Below are 21,083 nucleotides of genomic sequence, written 5' to 3'. Positions count from 1 at the left end.
AAGAAGCAAAAAAAAATTACCAAATGCAAAAAAACCTGCTTTTTAAAGTTGCAACTTATTTGCTTCACACCCCTGCCCATTCATATCTTCTAGACGTTTGCAAAATATCTTGCTCTTCTTACAAAACCTTTTATTTCCTTTCTTTTCCATCTCTTTTAGCAAGGATTTAGGCCATGGGCCCAAATTAGCTAAAACAATTCTGTTTGTGAGGAGTCTCTCTTACACTGTTCACTCACCTACTCAATATGGCAGCTCTGTGGCAGTTATAAACTGTCACTAGACTTTGCATACAACATCCCATGATAACAACGCATGGACATATTTACTAGCATACATAATTGGAAATTTGCCTATTTGCTGGATTCCCACATTTCTCTGACAAATTTAATGGTGTAGCAGCAAGAACTCTATGGTTTATATGCTTTATGAATTTAGTTAATTAAACAACCCTTCTGCTAAATCAAGATTTACACCAGAAAATGGAAAAAAAACTATTCTCAAAACATATGTTGTCAAAAAAGCTGCTGCAAACTCACAATAGAGTTAATTAACGAGATTTAAAAACAAACAAAAAAAATCACCATATGCATGAAATCAGCATTTAAAAATCTTACCTGCTTCCCTCTCCTGCCTGCTCGTCTGCTTTCATGATTTTTTTTACAGAGACCTCTCTTTTCTACCCAGTGTTTTCCCCTTGTTCCCTACCTTTGTCATCTTCTCTCTTTCATCTCCTTCTTCCAATTTTTGACGTGTCGTGTCAGGTCCAAAACTGCACAGAAAATCACCTGTTCTTCGGCTGATCGGCTCGCCTAACTGACAAAAAAACGGCAGTTATCTGGGTCATGTGACCATGGATTATGTGATCATGGCTATGTGTGTGTTTCTCTAGAGTTTAAATACTTGGATATTTTTTTTAATCAGCAGGTTAAAAAGTCTTAGTAAATACATTTTAGCCCTGAGTCTAGCGAGTTGTGTTTCCCTCGGGCTTCCCCCCTTCCTGCAGCTCACACCATATTGACTAATAATAATAATAATACATTTGCACATACATTATTAAAAACTTCAGATATTGTTCAGCAATAATGATAATTTGGCCCCACGATCTTTGACCACGTCACAACTCCCGGCTGCACTCCCTGACGGCCGCTCGGTTTTTTTTAATAATCCTGGTATAGCTTTATGGGAATGACAGAATATTTGACATGAATCTTTCAGGGGGTTAAAAAAATATCCTCCAATGGTTGTCATGCCAACCCCCCTTTCCAGCAGCTCACGGTACAGTTTAGCCACACTGACAGGACAGCAATACAGGTGGCTGACCTCAGATAACACAACCCAAATGTAAGTCCCGGCCGTAACTCAAGTATAATAAGGGAATAGAGGGGAGAGACGATACGGGGGGCGGGGTTAGCTGGCCCAGGGGGGGTGAGCTTTTTGCGTGAGGGGAGCCCGGTACTAACTTTTCATAGAGTCTCCTGGGGAAGTAGTGAGGCCACTGCCAGTGTCTGCATCTATTGCCGATACCCTACCAGGCTAACTCAGCGCAACAAGTGCAATTAGTGAAATAATTAAGTGCTACTTCCTGTCATTCGGCCCAATGGCTCGGGGACATTTCCTCAGCTACTCGTCTCGTCTCCTGGAGATGGATGGAGGCACTCAGGCAGCCGCATCACGTTTTCCTCATAACTCCATCGCGTAAGAACAGGAAATCAGTAATGCAGTTACTTACTAATCACTGCTTTGCCATTGCATTGGGCACGTGCTGAGATTGCAGCCTGAGCTAATACCGGTCTCCCTTAGTTACACCTGTACCATAGAGTTTGACAGCGGGACAAGAGTCTTTCATGTCACTAACAGTAGAGTCCTGGCGCGTAACACGTACTCCAGCTTCTGATTGCACAGAGATAAGGGACTAGTACCCTACATGTTTATACACCTTATACCTTACTACATCACTAGGAACGAAATATAAGTTCCAGTCCCGACCCTGCCGAAATGTCCGAAACGTCTTTTGAGAATGTTGTACTCTTATAATGGGTATTAGCCCTTTCAATGTTGTGTCAGTTCCTCACAACCAACCTATACCAACTAGAATCCAATAAAGGAAGGTCAGGTGCCGGTGAGTCACAAATACCGTGACTACATTTGCTAGTGATCTGTAGAAACAGCATTAGCAACCTCTCTATTTCTGCGCTTGCGCAGCAGCATCCCTCCGCTCGAAACTTACTGAGTAGGTACCTAAATCAATCGAGGTGCGGCATTAAGCCGCTACTGGTTAGCTGATTGGCTGTTTTTTGTGACGTAACCCGGAAGCATGTCCGTAATACGGAAGTAAGACGGCTCCCGAACATTTAGAGTAACCGGAAGATCGTATGATACCTGGTTTACCGTGTAAACTTTGTTTATAGACAGCTTGAAAGACGGAGCTAGACAGGCTGACATAGAGAAACGCCCGCGTTTTCCGGGTGAAACCCCTGTGAGTGATGGCTGCCAACGGGAACAATCTACAGGTAACAAGGAAATGTGATATTTTGTTGATTATATCAAGTCTTATTCTGTTATATATTGAAGTGTAGCGTACGCTTGAACATAGGGCTGCCGTAAGGTTCACATCGTACTCGAACACTTTACACTGACACTTGTGTCAGTACATTTATTTACGGTAGATGATTGTCGTAAATGCTCTTGGGTTTCCTAGCAGCGCATACACCTACACACTCTTTTTCGAGTTGTTCATCTTTTTCCTCGGTTAACTGGGTGTGGCGAAACCTGTGTGTGTGTTTGAACAACAAAAAACAAACAAATGTGGGCCCAGATTCACTCTATATGTTCTAGAATGTCCAGATACTAGCAACATTGCAATTGGGCTTCATTATTTACATTTTAGTTTGAGTTATTTGCCTTGCTCTTTGGCCTCTTTCCATCTTTCTAATGGTAGTCACTGACCCATTTATAAACAAATGTATTGTAATTGTTATGTATTACTCTTTTTAGTCCCTCTACTATTCATACCCCATTCTCTTTTTCAACTGATGCATAGTTACTAGGGTAATCTAGGGTAGCAACCAGACTGCTGACATTGCAAACTGGAGAGCTGCTGAATAAAAAGCAAATAGCTCAGAAACCACAAATAATAAAAAATTAAAACCAATTGTCTCAGTTCATTGCTTTCTACATCATACTGAAAGTTTATTTAAATGTAACCAACCCCTTTAATAATCCATGTGGATTCAGTTTACTGTTAAAGGTGGGAAAACAAAATACCCCCTTTTTTTACATGATATTCAGTTCATGTAGAAAAGGTGCATATACACTAATATTTATTCCAAAAATAGGTATGACTTTTTTAAATTTTATGCTGAAATACTCGTGTCCACAGATTGAAAGTAAATCATGATCCTGGTAAGAACTAATTTCCAATTCCTATTTGAAGTGATGAATTCTGGGACTTGAAGTCTCTGCTTTTTATAGTGAATTGTGCACAGATTCTCTAGAAAGTAGAGAGAAATCAAGTCCAGAATCCATCACTTCACAATGGAACACGGAGAGGAAAGGGTTTGCATAACACTGTGAATCTAAAAGACTTTGGGAAATGGTTGAATTATGGTTTCCTTTCACTCTTAATCATAAGGCTTAACCTGCTGTCTATTGTAAAGGCAACTAAAATCATGGTGCTTTAGTTTGTTTTTATGGGGAGGTTTGCAACACTAATTATAGTACCAGCAGGTTGTACTCACCTGTGATGATACCACAACCATTCTCCATGCTGGTTGTCATTTTCACCAAATGCCTACTTTAGGAGAAAGAACACACTGGAAAATCACATTTGCTTACCTCTTCATTGCTTGCCTAATCTGCTTTCCCATTCCCACTTCTCCTTTGAATACTCTTAAAGGGATACTGTCACGGGAAAAACATTTTTTTCAAAATGAATCAGTTAATAGTGCTGCTCCAGCAGAATTCTGCACTGAAATCCATTTCTCAAAAGAGCAAACATATTTTTTTTATATTCAATTTTGAAATCTGACATGGGGCAAGACATATTGTCAATTTTCCAGCTTCCCCAAGTCATGTGACTTGTGCTCTGATAAACTTCAATCACTCTTTACTGCTGTACTGCAAATTGGAGTGATATTACCCCTCTCCCTTCCCCCCCCCGCCAGGAGCCAAACAAAAGAACAATGGGAAGGTAACCAGATAGCAGCTCCCTAACACAAGATAACAGCTGCCTGGTAGATCTAAGAGCAACACTCAATAGTAAAAACCCATGTCCCACTGAGACTCCTTCAGTTACATTGAGAAGGAAAAACAGCAGACTGCCAGAAAGCATTTCTCTCCTAAAGTGCAGGCACAAGTCACATGACCTGGGGCAGCTGGGAAATTGACAAAACGTCTAGCCCCATGTCCGATTTCAAAATTGAATATAAAAAAATCTGTTTGCTCTTTTGAGAAATGGATTTCAGCGCAGAATTCTGCTGGAGTAGCACTATTAACTGATGCATTTTGAAAAAAACATGTTTTCCGATGACAGGATCCCTTTAACATTAAACTTGTCTTCTTTTCTATATTTCTTACCTGTTGGCTTACTTATGCTGTTAAAACTGTTAAGAAGAATAGCCGCTCACTGAGTGGATATGTGATGTTATATTCAAGTCAGTTCCCAGATGTTTCATACAAGCAGGAGGGAGAGTTGCGTGCTGTCTGGACACGTGGCAGAAGATGTTTCCATTATCTGTAGCGTGTTCTTATTGCCAGGACTTGCACACCCCACCCTTCTTGGTTTTTTACATGTTCCCACAACCCCCAGCTGGACAACAGCTGATCTAAACATTATTGTAACTGGTAAATAGATGCCATATTAATTTAAAGAAAAACTATACACGCAAAATGAATACCTAAGCAACAAATATTAAGTGGCATATTAAAGAATCTTCCCAAATGGGAATATATACATAGCGTAAATATTGCTCTTTTACCTTGAGCCCCCATTTTATAATATTCTCTGTGCTGCCTCAGAGCAGTGCCTGGCTGAGTCGTCCGTGTGCCTTCCCTAGGCATCCTAGCTTACCACGTCGCCCCTCCTCGCGAGCACAAGAGCACATGCTCCGAATATGCGCCTGCATCCACGGGAAGGCGGCAGAAAAAGGAAGAACTAGAGTAATTTTGGGCCCTAGGCATGTGCAACGTCTGCCTACCCCGAGTTGCAGCCTTGCCTCAGACATAACTTGACCAGAAATACTGCAGCTCAAACTGTAACAGGAAGATGTGTGAAAGCAAAAGACAGAACTTTGTCTGTTAATTGGCTCATGTGACCTAACATGTATCCTTTGTTTGTGTGCACCATGGTATTTTCTTAAAATACCAATTTTCTATTTAGGATTTCCTAATGACGCATACTACTAAAGTATATTATTATGAAAGTTATTTATTTACATGAATCAGGGTTTTACATATGAGCAGTTTTATGGAATATATTTTTATAGAGACTTGCATTAATCGGTGGTGTAGTTTTCCTTTAAAGTTTCCCTTCAACTCGTTAAAACTCTTTACTAGGGCTAGTGAAGAAAAGTGGATTTAATATTAGGTTAGCTTTAGAATTGCTTTTTTCGTATTGTTTTTTTCAAAAGCTAGACAAAGAATTAGAATAAGGCTAGGTACATCATGCTTAAGGGTGATGATATACAGGAATGGCAAGAAAATACCCTGCCATAGACCATACTGAGAATTGCTTCTACTAAAATACATGTAATAGTTATTACTATTATCTATTTTGAAGTTGTGACAAGTAGCTGCGACCAGTAGAATCCCTGTATAATGGGATTTTGTCCATCTGTATACCACAAGAAAGGGAAATGGGGGTTGGTAATATACAGAAAGTATTTAAAACCAAAACACTTATTACATACCCTGCAAGGTGCTTGGGTGCAGGGAAAGAAGCATATCACCAATTGATCCGCCTCTGCACCCAGCAGTTCTGCAGATGGAGAAAGCTATAATCTGCAGAATTTAAGTGGTTAAAGGACATCTACTGGTTGATTAGACTTTATGGTATAAGGTCCACGGTTATTAGTTCTAATTTCCTATTTAGAAAAACAATACACTGCATTTTAAAGTAATCCCAGAATAATGTAATTAATTTAAATGTATAACGCAATGGATTTTTTATTTTTGTTTTTTTTTTTTATTTATTTTTTAGGTTGCTTAAATTTTTTTTTTGTTTAGAGACCAAATGTAACGCATATGTTGTCACTTTAGTGAAGGCATCCCAACACTTTGGGAAATGTTTCTGTAAGGTGACATTCTATGAATGGATCTGTTAAGCCATATGCCATACGTTTCTTATGAGTTTTATAGTGCAGCAAAAATTATACAGTAAAGTGAAAAAAATTTTGTAAAATATTACCAATCACTGTATAGCATATTTGTGTTAACTTAGGCATTTCAGAGTTAACAGATCACATGAAAAATGAGGGACACATCTAAAAAATTCAGCTACACAGTATGCACTGAATGTAATTTAATTTAAATGGAACGTGCATTTATTAGATGTGAACCTGTAACCATACATTAAAATGGCTAAGAATTTTTATCCTTCAAATAAGGATAAAGTCTAAACATGTGACAACACTAATGTAAAGGCCATTCTGGGGATTTGATGTTTATCTTTTATGTTATAATTTTGAATATTTGTCTTTTGTGTTACAGAAAGCTATTGACCTTGCCAGCAAGGCATCTCAAGAAGACAAAGCAAAGAACTATGAAGAAGCTCTTCGTTTATACCAGCATTCTGTGCAGTATTTTCTCCATGTGGTTAAATGTAAGGTTTTTTGTTTTTTTTTGTGTACTCCGTATTTAACATGTTATAAAATTAATACGTTTGTATAAAAAAAACAAATGACAGTACAGGTATGGGATCCCTTATATGGAAATATGTTCTCCAGAAAACACAAACAAACCTATTGGGTTTATTAAATTCTTAAATACTACTTAAGGTATGATAATGCAATTTATGTAAAAAAAACTCCATGTTCCAAGCATCTGGGATAACTGGTCCTGTACCTTCACTTATACGAACATAGCCTGTGTGAAGATTCTCCTTGATTTCAAAAAACACAAAGGTAAAGATCAAATATGTAGTAGACATCATAGGTCATTTATGCACCAATAAACAGAGTAACTTAGTAAGTGTGTTAGCTTAGTTATAATTTATATTCGATGTTGCAGCTCGAGCTTTTAAACTATGTATATATCCTAAATTGTTTTTAGATGATGCACAAGGAGAAAAGGCTAAAGCGAGCATCAGAGCAAAGTGCATAGAATACCTGGACAGAGCAGAGCAGCTGAAAGCATACCTAAAGAAAAAAGAAAAAGCTCCTGCAAAGCCAGTCAAAGAAGGAGCACCTAGATCTGCTGATGACAAAGGGTAGGTGTTTTTGAGAAGTGAAGATTAAAGGAACAGTTCAGTGTAAAAATAAAAACTGGGTAAATAGATTGCTTGCTGTGCAAAATAAAAAAATGTTTGTAATATGGTTAGTTGGCCAAAAATGTAATGTATAAATGCTGGAGTGACTGGATGTCTAATATAATAGCCAGAACACTACTTCCTGCTTTTCAACTCACTAACTCTGAGTTAGTCAACAACTTGAAGGGGGGCCATCTATTTACCCAGTTTTTATTTTTACACTGAACTGTTCCTTTAAGTTTTATTCCTTGTTTTTTTGGAATTGACCTTATAAATGTAAATATTGGTAGTGGCAAACCACAAATGGAATAAATTATATATGCATTAACACATGTACAATTACTGTGCAAATTTTAGATTATACTACAATCTTGACTACAATATACTTTTAATAAATTATATCTTTATATATGTATACCTGAAATATACTGTTTCCATTGGTATTTAATATTTTGTAGAGCCAACTTTTAAAGCTATAATAGCTCTAAGGTAAAAAAGTACTATATTTGTATACCGTTCAGGAGAGCTTTTTTGCCTATCCAGTGTGATTAGACTGAAAATATTCCTAGAGCCAGAGGGACAAATTTATTGTGCTATTTCCAAGCATATTTACAGAATATCCAAGAATACATATTCTCTTACTCCATGTATTTCTTCTTGAGCAGACTTTATATTACAATGTTGTACTATCAAGTTGTATGGAGGCCATGTTAGGGGAATCCGCCTAGATTAAGATTACAGCAAGCATGTACTTTTTTTTATTTATTTTTTTTGCACCTATAAAAGGTGGTCATACATGCTACAATTACCATGACCATTGGTAGTACAAAAGATCTTTCGTCCACTCTACTAATCTATCTGAACCGTCGGATATGCAGGTAAAAACAAAAATAATTATTTAGTTCTATCTGATTCAGCATTAACGTTACAATGTTCAGGAACCTTCAAAGGTGTCCAATCAAAATTTTCAGTCCTGCCCAAACAGCAAGATGAACAATATCCAAGGCTTTTTACCGATATCTGTCACCTTGTCTCCCACAAAAACTTCCGACCTAGTACATTTTGTACACGCTTTTCATATTCAGATCTTATTATAAATTCAGTGGTTTCAAAAATCTTTAAAGCCACTAAAATTGTAACCTAATGCTGCATGCAGGGCAAGAAACACATTTAAAGATGCTGCTTTTAATTGCAATTAATATTCTAATATTAATTGCTACATAATTCTGCAGGTTACAGTAAAATATATCATTATTTATTTTGCTCTTAGAAATGAGAGTGATGAAGATTCAGAAGATCCTGAAAAAAAGAAATTACAGAGTCAGCTGCAAGGTATTGTTTCATGAAACAACAAAGTGGCATTTACATAAAGCTTTTTGTTTTTTAACAGATGTTTTCTCTGTGAAAAGATTCTTAAAAGTATTAGCATATTGGATGTATGCATATATGGGCTGGTACAACTTATATTAGATTAGATTTTTTATGATTGTTTTATTTGGAGCCCTCTTAGTATTTTAGGATTCACAGAGACATACAAGTATTTAGATTCAAGGAGACATGTAAATGTGGCTGAAATTTAGCATTTGTCTTGCAAAGGTGCCATTGTGATGGAGAAACCAAACGTGAAATGGAGTGATGTTGCTGGGTTAGAAGGAGCAAAGGAAGCTCTTAAGGAGGCTGTAATCTTACCAATAAAATTTCCACATCTGTTCACAGGTAAAATATAATGTTTTGCTGGTGTGATCTCTCATAAGCCACTTTTCCATTTACATCATTTATATTTACTTTCTTCACTTCCCCTATTAAGTAGCAAAGGGATCCCTTTCACTAGATCTTATTCTGTACCTGTCTGGCATTGTGCTATACCTTGGCTTTTTGCTAGCATAGGAAGTCCGTTTTGATCTTACACTTACAGCACAAATTCTAAGGTTAGTGGTAGAATTATGTACTCTTCAGTGAATGCAGTGAACTATATTTAGGGGGAGATTTATCAAAATGTGAGATTCAATCCTATGGGATTTTAGAATTGTATTTATCAATGGATATCTATTTGAAAAAATGCTTTCAAAAATCACATAGGAATGAATAGAAATTTAGTGAGTTTTATTGTTTCAAGTTCTAACCTCACACTTTGCTACATCTGCCCCTGAGTGTATTGCATACATACAGGTCCATGTTTGTTTAGCGTCTTCATGATACATTTGTTGTTTTCACTTCCAGTGCAACTTGCATTTGCCTTTCTTCTACTGCACTAGTTACACCCTCCTCAAACTATTTTAACTCAAGCTACCTGGAAGGAATTGGATTTTATGGTTGCTCACTCCCTGAAATTATATATTATCTATTTATTGACTTCGGTTTTATCAACTGAGTAATCAGGCTATTGACATGAAATGTACACCAGATGTCGGTGACAACAGAAGTAAGCCACGCATACAAAAAACTCAAAACAAATAAATCAATAATTTATGTGTAATAAAGTGGAATGACACAGGGAATAAGTATTGAAAAAATGAAGAAACCTGCTGAAAACTGTCCATATTTAGAAAGCAATCCTGCCCCTATCAGTGCAAATTAATATCAGCTGGTTTTGTCCAAATTGATGGCCTATAAAAAGGTTTCTCATTACCAAGTATGACTCTCATTAACCAAGGTATGACTCTCATTACCAAGGTATGACTCCTGATGGGAAAAAGAAAAACATTCTCTCGAGACCTTTGCAACCTTATTGTTGCAAAATATACTGATGACATTGTATACAGATGTATTTCTAAGCTTCTAAATGATCCAATCAGCACTGTTGGGGCCATAATCCAGAAATGGAAAGAACACTATTTCACCCTAAACCGGCCATGACAGAGGAGTCAAATGAATAATCAGAAGAGTTGTCCAAGAGCCAAGGATCAGTTGCGGAGAACATCAGAAAGACCTTGAATTAACCGTTACAGTGGTTTCAAAGAAAACAATAAGTAACGCACAGTGAGGCAACTTTGGGCAACTATAGAAAATGCATTGCCGCGTGTGCATTAGCGCAGGCGACTTTTCATTCTAGCCCATGGGGAAAAACGCTGAGGCAGTTCGGGGAGATAGTCGCTCAAAATACGAGGCGATTGGTCGCCAGGTGACAAAATCTCCCCGAATCTCCTCGTGTGGCCTTACCCTTAAAGGAGAAGGAAAGGTTAAATCAAAGTTAGCCTTATCAGAAAGGTCCATCTAAATATACCAGTAAACCTCCAAAGTAATGCTGATCTGAGCCCCCTATCAAAAGAAACACCATTTCTTTCCTTCTATTGTGTACTCATGGGCTTCTGTATCAGACTGCCTTCAGCTTAAACCTCATTGCCCTGGGCAAGAGCATGCTCAATTTGCTCCTCTCCCCCCACCCCTCCCTTCTCTGCTCTAATCTGAGCCAAGAGCAGGGAGAGACTCAGGCAGGAAGTGATGTCACACCAAGATAATACTGCAACTCCTATCCTAAACAAACAGAGAGTTTCTAGAGCATTTTACTCAGGTATGGTAAAACATTCTACAGAATAAATATAGCATTCTAGCTTGCACTATTGCAGCTAATCTATTGGCAATAAAATGCCTCTGTAGCTTTCCTTCTCCTTTTAAAAGTCTCTTTTCTCTTTTGGCCTTACCAGGCTTACCTTGTCCTTCAAACAAATCTGAAGAAAAGGAGAAAAGTTTATTTCAGGTTTCCTCACTGGCAACATCTTGCTTTGCTTGTGTCCTCATAGTTACTGCTACCATAGGAGACTCTGGGGCGTGGGTTCAAATCTGACACCATATGTCACATGGCGCAAGTCCAGTAGCCAGGCAGATCTTCAGTGGAAAATTTGTGCTTTATTTTTTAATCAAATGCAGAAAGAATGTGCAATGGGGCCAGCAGTAACCCTGCAAGCACACACACCTGAAGCTCCAGAACTACCTCTCACAAAGGCTTAACACAGACTCCCAATGAATTCAGTCTGCAGCCTTTTATAGCTTCCATACTGCTCTATGCCATGTGATCAGCATCTACCCTATAAATATTAATTAAGAGAGGCTCCCTCCCCTTTAGGAAGTGGCTTCTCTGAAAGCTGTAGGTAAGTGCTTCATGAAACTTTGTACAATCAATTGCACTATAATATAAAACTTTCCATGCACACTCTTGTGTATTAACATGCAGCAAACACAGCTTTCAATATATAATTGTTTTAGCACCTTTTAAATATGCACACATGCTTCAAAGTAGACCTCAGTTTGTTAACCAAAACTAGTTTCCACTTTTAACACCAACACAAACAAACTATTTACATAAATTATACACATCTATTTGCACAGATTACTGTCCAGTAAAGTTAATTAACATTAACAAGAAAAGCTAAATTCACCCCATCACATATCCCCTTCCTTAAAGGAAATGTCAAGCCGTTTTTCACTTTTATCATGCCTGTGTAGCCTACCTTAACCCCAGCTCAACCGCATTATTTTCGCTTCAAAAAACGCTTCCACTTCCCTGCACTGATGCAATGTTCGCCTCCCTGCGCATTCATTAACCCGGCGGCCATTTTTTCTGGGTTGCGCTCTTCCTGTTAGCATTGCGCATGTGCCATTAGTCCCACCCGTCTGACCTCTACACTGAGGTTTCAGATTGAATAAAACTTTATACCAACTTTGTACAAAAATAAAAGGAGGATTTCATTAAGCTAATTATGCTGTTTTGGACTTGCTGATAACTTACATAGTTATCCTGGTGGCAGTGTGATAGTTAATGTCTCCGCTCCTGCTCACTCGCTGCAGTCAGCATGAAGAAATATGTGCTAGAAGCGCTGGAGGGGATAGTTAAAGCTTGCCAGAATCAAGTCCCTATAGCAACCACCAACGCTATTTTTCTATTGGCGGATTGAAGACACAGGCGTGTCTTCAGAGGTCAATGATGATGCGGTTTGATGATTTTGCCGAAGCTTATTCAGCTCAACTGCGCATGTGCTAGATTATTTTACACAAGTGCGCATGTGCGTATCGCCAAACTACAGCGCGTATTCCAAAGGGAGGGGGAGAGACGCAGATAGTGCAGGAAAGAAGCAGGAAGCCGAAATCAACAGAGCTGCTTAGCGGATCTCTTTTCAAGGACTGGAATTCTTGGTATGTGAACAATGTTATGAGGCATTTCACTGATAACATTTTTGTTGTAGGGGTTGACATGTCCTTTAAGAAGAAGGGTGCCTTCTTCAAAAATAATCAAATAACTTATCAGTTCTCATATGAACATGGGTTTCCTCCAAGGAATATTCCCAAACACACCGCCAAGGAAGCTTTCATCTGATTTCAGAGAGAGACTATAAAGCAACTAAAATGGCCCAGTCAATCACCCGACTTGAATCCAATTGAAAATCTATGGAAAGATCATAGAGTTCATAGACAGGCCCCCGGAACCTTCAAGATTTGAAGACCATTTTTGTGGAAGAATGGGCCAAAATCACACCTGAGCAATGCATGTCACTAGTTTCTTCATAAAGGAGGAGTCTTGGGGCTGTCATTACCAACAAAGACTTTTCTATTAAATATTGAATAAATTTCAGTAAGCATGCGCAATACTTATTCCATGTGTCATTCCACTTAACTACATATAACTTCATTTATGGACTTGTTTGTTTTAAATTCTTTGTATGAGTGGATTCCTTGGGTTTTTACTGACATCTGGTGTAAATTTCATGTAAATAGCCCCATTAGAAATATATTTACTGAGAAAAATGTTGACTTGTTCAATACTTATCTTTTCTGCTGTATACACAAACACACAACAAGGTGATTATTGTGTTCATCTTGAAACCTCTGTTTTAGGGGCACTGTGATATTTTGTGACGGACAATGTCCCTGTAAAGGATTGTAATTTACATTGGTTCCATTTATTTGTATCATTTTGCGATCATTATTGTTATATTACAGCACTTCCCTTTATTTATTCATTTTTTATTTAGCAAATTTTCACTTAATAGAAATCTGTTAAAACACATGATATGTGAATGCATGCTGAGCATATGTAATGGTCATACTGCTTTCTCTTGCAATTTATATTTCTTCTTAGGCAAGAGGACTCCTTGGAGAGGAATACTTTTGTTTGGACCTCCAGGGACAGGGAAATCCTATCTAGCCAAGGCTGTAGCAACAGAGGCAAATAATTCCACATTCTTCTCAATATCCTCGTCTGACCTCGTTTCAAAATGGTTAGGAGAAAGTGAGAAGTGAGTGTTTTTATTAAAAAGCAGCACTGTTTCAGAAATGTGTTTTTTGCCTTTCCTAATGTATGTTAAATCCTTGTTAACATATATTTTATACACCTCATTACAGATCATTAAATCGGGGGGGGGGGGGATTTGGGCCAAACCCAGCTATTTTTTCACTGTGTGGACAGATTAGGGTTTTGCAGTTGGAAAGCCACAGCTGTTTTATCACTGCATTGTCATAGTCATGAAAAATATAGTGTGCCCATATGTTCACACGAGACTGGAATGTGTTTCCCAATTCTAGTTTTCTTGAAAGGCATACAAAGGTTTTTTTATAGTCCTACTTCAAACAACTAGCTGCACAGTACTTGGCAGTGACTGCAATAAATCCTTGATCACTGCAGTGAAATTAAAACCAGGAACAAATACATGAGGATGACCCAACAGCAGCTTATTCCACTTATTGGGTATCCTTTCCTTATTGTGTGGGTATACAAAAGCATACACTGGAAGAAAACAATGCTTTAAAAGGTAATTGTTTCCTTTGCTGTGATCCAGCATAATTAGGCTTCTGTATATGTTTACCTGTTGAGATTTACATCTGTTAGTTCTTAGAGCCCAGTGTCACCAGGAGGAGTTGAATGCCAGGTGTTCCATGCTAGCTAAAGGAGTATTTTTTAATAGTATGTCTATATTAATTTTGATAACAAAAGTAAATAAAATTATAATAGAAAGACATTGAGTTGCTAAATTCCCCAACAGTCACATAATATGTTCCATTGACATAGAGCAAGTGTATTTTAAACAGATTAAAGCTCCAAAGATTGTATATGTGAGCATAGTTGCACAGTCGGTACAATTGGTTAATCCAAATAAATAGAATAACAATCACCCTAAATACACCAAATCCTCTGAAATTTCCCAGCTACCCTTCTAGCTTCATAGGAAAGTTTAATCATAGGTAACATCTTATTAACAAGGTTTAGCCAATAAGATATAGTGTGTGTATGGGGGGGGGCTTATGCTACAACCAGCGTATAGCCTTTTTTAGCATAAAACCGTTCTAAATAGAATCTTGGTTTGTAATTGAGGAAACAACTTATCTGAGTTGTAAAGGCAGGTTATCATTTGAATATGTCAAGATGTTGAGTCAAAAGCACTCAATCTGAGGGCTAGACCAGGTTACATATAAGTAATTGGCTTGAGGTTGTTGAGAAGTCCAGCAGAGGCTCTGTTGTGTTATATGCTAGAAAACAGGTTTAAAGGTATATGGCATGACCGCATCACCATGCAAATTTTTTAAATTTTTTTTTCTCTTGCTCAGCATTGTATCTTTAACTGTATTTATATTGAGCTGTTAGGATACACAGCGCTGTACACAAAAGTACAAAGTACTTGCTTAACTCGTGGTTGTTACTTTTTAAACAATGTTGACAAAAGCTATTCTCCTCCGGCAAGACAGGTCTGTCAGTCCATTGGATTGTTTAACATTGTTGAAAAGCCAGTGCCACCAGGGCAGAGAATAGAAAGGGACAGACAATTCCTGCTTTCAATAGCAATACATATACAAAGAAATTAAAACCTTAGAAAATTTGTTATTCATGAATATTGCAAAGTTGCTTAGAATAAGGTTTTCTTTTATTATGCAAATAATAGTTTTTAAAACAAATGCACTTGCAAAAAGGTACCAAAATAAGTTTTGATGCCTAAGCCAAAAAAACACACTGCTGTGGTTCCCAGAAACTTTCTGTGCATGTTATTATTGGCAAAATATAAACAAATAATTACAATTGCGTCTTTCAGATTGGTGAAAAACTTATTTCAGCTTGCCAGGGAACACAAGCCATCAATTATCTTCATTGATGAAATTGACTCCCTTTGTGGGTCAAGAAGTGAGAATGAAAGTGAGGCTGCTCGACGGATTAAAACAGAGTTTTTGGTTCAGATGCAAGGTAGGAAATACATTTTTTTTAACCTTTTGATGACAAATGTATAAACGGTAATTGTTTCCCTTTTTTACACAAACCTGTTCAGTTGGGCTTGTTTAGAATAGGTGCATAAACACTGTCTGAAATTTCAAATATAAATCAAACTTTTTAGAAATGCTCATGCAGATATATTTGATTCCACAGAAACTATATTAATCTGCCTGCTCTACAGAGAACATTTCTACCTTCCCTCCCTCCTTAGGTTCAAAGAGTGATCCAACCCCTCTCTTTTTATTCTGTATTCCTTTTAAAAGTAATGGTATCTATTAAGTCTCTCTGCTTTCCAGAGAATGTGCACCACCCACTATAGAAAGGCAGAGGAACTTTGTCCCACACTCCATCACAATGCAACAAAGTGAGGGTTGGGGTACATTACTTAGAGCAATAGTCCTTAGGAGTATCATGGCTTCCTTTAAAACTGTGTAATCGGCTATGTCTGTGCATCCCGCCGGCAATTTACATTTTAGCAGGGGAGGCAGTTCGTAGAGATTAGTCGCCCCGGGGCGACTAATCTCCCCTAATCTGCCTGTGTGCCCTGACCCTTAGGCTGCTCTAGGTTGAATACATAAAACTTCACCTCATGCCAAAGCACATGCTCACCTGCCTATGTGTGTGGAGGGGGGGGGTCACACATAACTCCAAAAAACGTTTTGTACCCACGCCCCTCCCTTAATGAGAGTCTGCACCTGAATTACTGAGCTGCCAGACTGAAATATCAGAGACCGGAACATTAAACTTTAAACTTAGATTTTGGAAAAACTGTAACTGATTTTTCTAATATTGAAGATTAAAGTTTAATTTTCTTATGTCTTTCTGCTGGGGGGGGGGGTTAGAGGGGAGTCACAGACTCTAGAAACTGTTCTTAATTGATAAATTTTTTATCTTTGCCCCTGATTGGCAGAAATTCCGAAGTTTCATTAAAGGAGACATATAAGATAAATGATACATTTTGTAGGCAATTATGAGTAGCACCATGTAAAAGCAACACCATATATTAAACATTATTATCTTTAAATTTAGTCTCTTTATTAAAGCTCCCTATAGATGTTCACTGGTCCCTGTCCCTATTTCAAATGAGGGGTGGGCGTGTCCTAACGGTCCCGGCCAGAAGCACAGTAGGAGGGGGACAGCCAATCACAGCCGTGCAGTCACACAAGCAAAGACAGGCTTCAGTTCCCTGTTCGGTCCTGCTAGCTGCTGATTGGTTCCTATACTACAGTGCAGTGAGCTGAGTACCGGCGGCTCCCCTGCACAGCCTGCGAATTCAGGGAGTAGGAAGTGGAAGAGAAGGGAGGGATTATTAGGGTTTTTGCAGAAATATTCAATAAATCTGCCTGAAACACTACTTTTTTTTAAGCACAATCCAAATGTTGGCCACCCCCAAGTGATTGTATCATCTTACCTGAAACTCCGGGCCGATGCTGCTATCAGCAGAAAACTGCACCAGCCCGGGGTTATACCAGTGAGCACCACGGATCGGTCCACTTCCGTCTTCTTCTTTCTTCGAATTTCCTGGGGCAAACGCATGCGCAGTTGAGCGAAATAGCCTACTTTTTAGTAAAAGTTTGGCTTTTCGTTCTACTGCACATGTGCAGCCGCGCAAAGAAGGAGGAAGTCGGAAGTGGATCGCTCCATGGTGCTCACTGGTATAACCCCGGGCTGGTGCAGTTTTCTGCTGATAGGAGCACCGGCCCAGGGTTTCAGGTAAGTCGATGCAATCACTTGGGGGTACGTAACATTTGGCACCCCCAAGTGCTGCAAGCCTTTCCTTCTCCTTTAAACTTCATTTTACTTTAAAATCCTCTACAGTATCTCAGTTTGCTCTTTTGTTGTAGGTGTTGGAGTGGATAATGAAGGCATTTTGGTTTTGGGTGCTACAAATATACCATGGGTTCTAGACTCTGCCATCCGCAGACGGTATGAACAAAGACTTTACTGCTTTATTTATTGGGGGGGAGGGGTTTGTTGTGTTTTTGTTTTGTTTTTTTGGATGCTCATAGTTGTCTTTTGTTGTCCTCTGTTCTCTCTGCCCCCCCCCTTCTCTATTTTTGAACCATTCTGGTCTCCATTTTACTGCCATGCATGAAAATCCTAGGTGTTATACATTCATCTCATTGGAGATATTAGATAGCAAATTTGTAATTGCTGTGCCTTCACAGGTTAAACATACAGAATAATTTTTCTTTTCCACCACCTTAAAGAATAGTCTTGTAATGTACAAACCAATGTTTAATTATGCACTGTTATGCAGCTATGGACCTTACATGTGACTAAAGGCTTGCTCAGGTTTGAAGTCCCTGATGTAAACAAATTAATTGTAGCACATGACCTCTTTCTTTAAACACTTGTAGCTAGTCATTTATTAAATGTTACATCTCCTTTCTCTTTCAAAATATGTCAAATATCTGTTTTATCCAGTTCAGCTTATGTAGCTGGAGGCTTACCATGCTTTTAACTCTTGGTTTAACCAATAGTGTGCTCTGGTAAAAACTTGATATTGAAAAAAAAAAACATCTCCTAGAGACTCATTTTAAATTTTAAAGACATTTTTATCCATTCCCTTTAGTTTTAGGTAGATCCTAGATTCATATTGTCCAAACTGTACCTTCCAACTAAAAGACATAATAAAGTGCAGAGTTACTTGGTATATGTGCTGTAATACACCATTTCTTCAGTGCGCACAATTGTGAATGCTTATCTGTCATTTGTTAGTTGTGATTTTCCTAATAAGCTTTCTACAGCTGTGCCTTTCTTTTTTTTAAAGGTTTGAGAAACGAATTTACATTCCTCTGCCTGAAGAGCATGCAAGAGCAGCTATGTTTAAACTCCACCTCGGGACAACACCACATAGCCTTTCAGAACCAGACTTCAGAGACCTTGGGAAGAAGACTAATGGATATTCTGGGGCTGATATTAGCATAATAGTCAGAGATGCCCTGATGCAACCCGTCAGGAAAGTTCAATCAGCCACACATTTCAAAAGGGTATGTTCCCACATATATATGGTTTTGTTACACAGCACTTGCTATGATTAAAATAACATTTGAGTCAAAATGAGGTGTGTGTGTGTGTGTGTAAATATGGCCATAACTATTCGCAGAGACTGTAATGCACTATTGAAAAGCCAACGTTGCACTGGCAACAAGGAAATTAAACAATAAAGCCTTGGGCACAAATGCTGTTGGCTCTGGCTGTTGTGAGGGCAAAGATTAGCAGATCTGCTCAGTGCCCTGCTCTATTGATTTGAATTCGATCAGCCAGTGTGCACTTACACTCCGCAAAGCTGAGGCTGACCTCAGCCTGTGTGTGACTGCACACAGGCCGATCGGATTCAAATCAATAGAGCAGGGCACTGAGAAGATCCGCTACTTTCAGCCTGCAAAAAACAACAGCCGGAGCCAATAGCCTGTGTGCCTATAGCCTAAGGAAACCTGGAAAAATTGTGATCCTTTAAAATAAGACACTCAATTGTGAGCTGCAGTACCCTGTTGTAAAAGGTTTTTGTTCACTTGGGTGTTGGTATTTTTACCTACATTGCTGCATAATTTATCTTTTTTATAATTTAGCTTTTATTTTCCCTACATATTTTTCTACATGTCAACGCTAAGACATTCGCTTTCTACAAATAACATACGTTTTTGTGCCAAATATCTAGGTAAAAGGGAAATCTCCTCTTGATCCAAATGTTACACGGGATGATCTGCTTACCCCATGCTCACCTGGTGATCCAAATGCTGTTGAAATGACCTGGATGGATGTTCCTGGGGACAAGTTATTCGAGCCAGTTGTATGCATGGTGAGATGCAAAAATTTACCCTTCTGTATTCATTTCAAATAATGTGTAAGATTAAATTGGCAGAATGGAGTAATCCTTCTTTTAAAAGCTATTTAGGATTTACTATTTATCTGTTATTGCCCAGTTCAGTTTAGGAAATTATATTTTAAGATTGCAGAGAATACATTGCATCTAGTAATTGTTCTTAAAGGAGAAGGTATGGTTAAAACTAAGTAAACTTTATCAGAAAGGTCTATATGAATACATTCGTAAAACCTCAAGGTAATGCTGCTCTGAGTCCTCTGTCAAAAGAGCAGGTAATTGGACTGTACTAATTCCTGGCAGTGGATCAAAGCCTAAATGGGGTGGAATGCCTGTACAAGCAGTGACAAGCATTTACTTAATTGCTTTTCCTTCTGCTGAGTGTACTGTGTACAAACTGCATAAATATCCAGTGGATGAGTGCACAGCCTTCTGTAGTGACCCCAGTATGATAAAATTAAACTAGAAGCTATACATAATTTGCTCAGTCTCCATACTGTTAGCTTTTCTACTTGTTTAGAGCAGTTTTCCTAATGTCTCACCCAGTATGAGTTTTTCTGTTCTTTATTGCTTATTTGCTTCTCATTACAGTCTGACATGTTAAAGTCACTGGCTCACACAAAACCAACTGTGAATGATGAAGACCTTACAAAATTAAAGAAATTTACAGAAGACTTTGGACAGGAAGGATAAAAAGCAAAAACCATGCAGGGCAATTTTGATGAGAATTCCTTCTGTTGCTTAGGCATTCTTGCCTCAGTATAGATGGCACACCAAATCATTGCCAATATTGCATATCTCAAGTAATGTGTATGTAAATGCCTTTTTTTCACAGCTCTTGTAATTTCCACAAACCATAGATTTCTGCTAGTACTTACTGTCAATATCACTACAATGTGCAGTATGACATGAATATATCGCTAGGATTTTCCATGTCAAAGTGAGAATTATTAGCAATAATACACTATTCTATGGAATTTGACTAAAATGTTTGCTTTCTAAAAGTATGAATTGCTGGTAATTCTGCAGGCCTCCAGATCACTTGAGGCCTGATGGTCTGAACAGTATCTTGAAACCTACAGTAAATATTCTAAATGTTGGGATCTACAGTGACATAACTGGTGTTCAGTTGCTTTCTCCTGCATTCTGGAAGTAAAAATAATACATTGTTATATAGCGTGTAATAAAAACCCCTTTTTTAAATAAATTATATTGAGTAGTTCTTTTCTTCCAAATCGGGTACCACAAATCTCCCAATTGTATTTTTTATTATGTACATATGTTACATACGTTACATACTGTTTGAGAAAAGTTTACTTTTGCATTTATAAGTCTGCCAATCACACATGCAAATATAATATCAATATATAATATATATATATATATATATATATATATATATATATATATATATATATATATATATATATATATATATATATATATATAACAAAGCAAGAGGGAGAACAGCTGAAATCTATCTTATAGCACTGCAGATGTTTTAGTCCTTGTCTTTTACATTGTAAATGCAAAAAGAGCAAAAAAAAAAAAAACAATATTGAACGTATTTATAGATTCCTTAGTGTCATTGAATGTATTTTACC

The 21,083-nt window shown here is 37.9% G+C and overlaps 2 protein-coding genes across 2 annotated transcripts in view; one reads left to right on the top strand and one right to left on the bottom strand.

Moving 5' to 3' along the window:
* The window catches only part of XB5872372.S (pyrimidine-specific ribonucleoside hydrolase rihA S homeolog), a gene marked incomplete at its 5' end in the record, with an annotated part of 60,423 nt that extends 59,640 nt beyond the window's left edge, over positions 1-783 (bottom strand). Inside the window, 1 exon segment of the mRNA NM_001086001.1 lies at positions 706-783.
* Positions 784-2,316: 1,533 nt separating this feature from the next.
* vps4b.S (vacuolar protein sorting 4 homolog B S homeolog) lies at positions 2,317-21,032 on the top strand. Its single transcript, NM_001086640.1, is given in 12 exon segments — positions 2,317-2,510; positions 6,706-6,817; positions 7,267-7,423; positions 8,733-8,794; positions 9,059-9,178; positions 13,536-13,692; positions 15,478-15,626; positions 17,498-17,579; positions 18,427-18,646; positions 19,318-19,458; positions 20,071-20,842; positions 20,906-21,032. Coding segments are annotated over 11 exon segments (1,329 nt in total). The 5' UTR covers positions 2,317-2,483; the 3' UTR covers positions 20,173-20,842; positions 20,906-21,032.
* Positions 21,033-21,083: the final 51 nt, after the last annotated feature.

This window comes from Xenopus laevis, chromosome 6S (genome assembly GCF_017654675.1).
Source record: "Xenopus laevis strain J_2021 chromosome 6S, Xenopus_laevis_v10.1, whole genome shotgun sequence".
NCBI classification, from domain to species: domain Eukaryota; kingdom Metazoa; phylum Chordata; class Amphibia; order Anura; family Pipidae; genus Xenopus; species Xenopus laevis.
The sequence above is the reverse complement of the archived record's forward strand: the minus strand, read 5'-3'. Positions and strand labels throughout refer to the sequence as shown.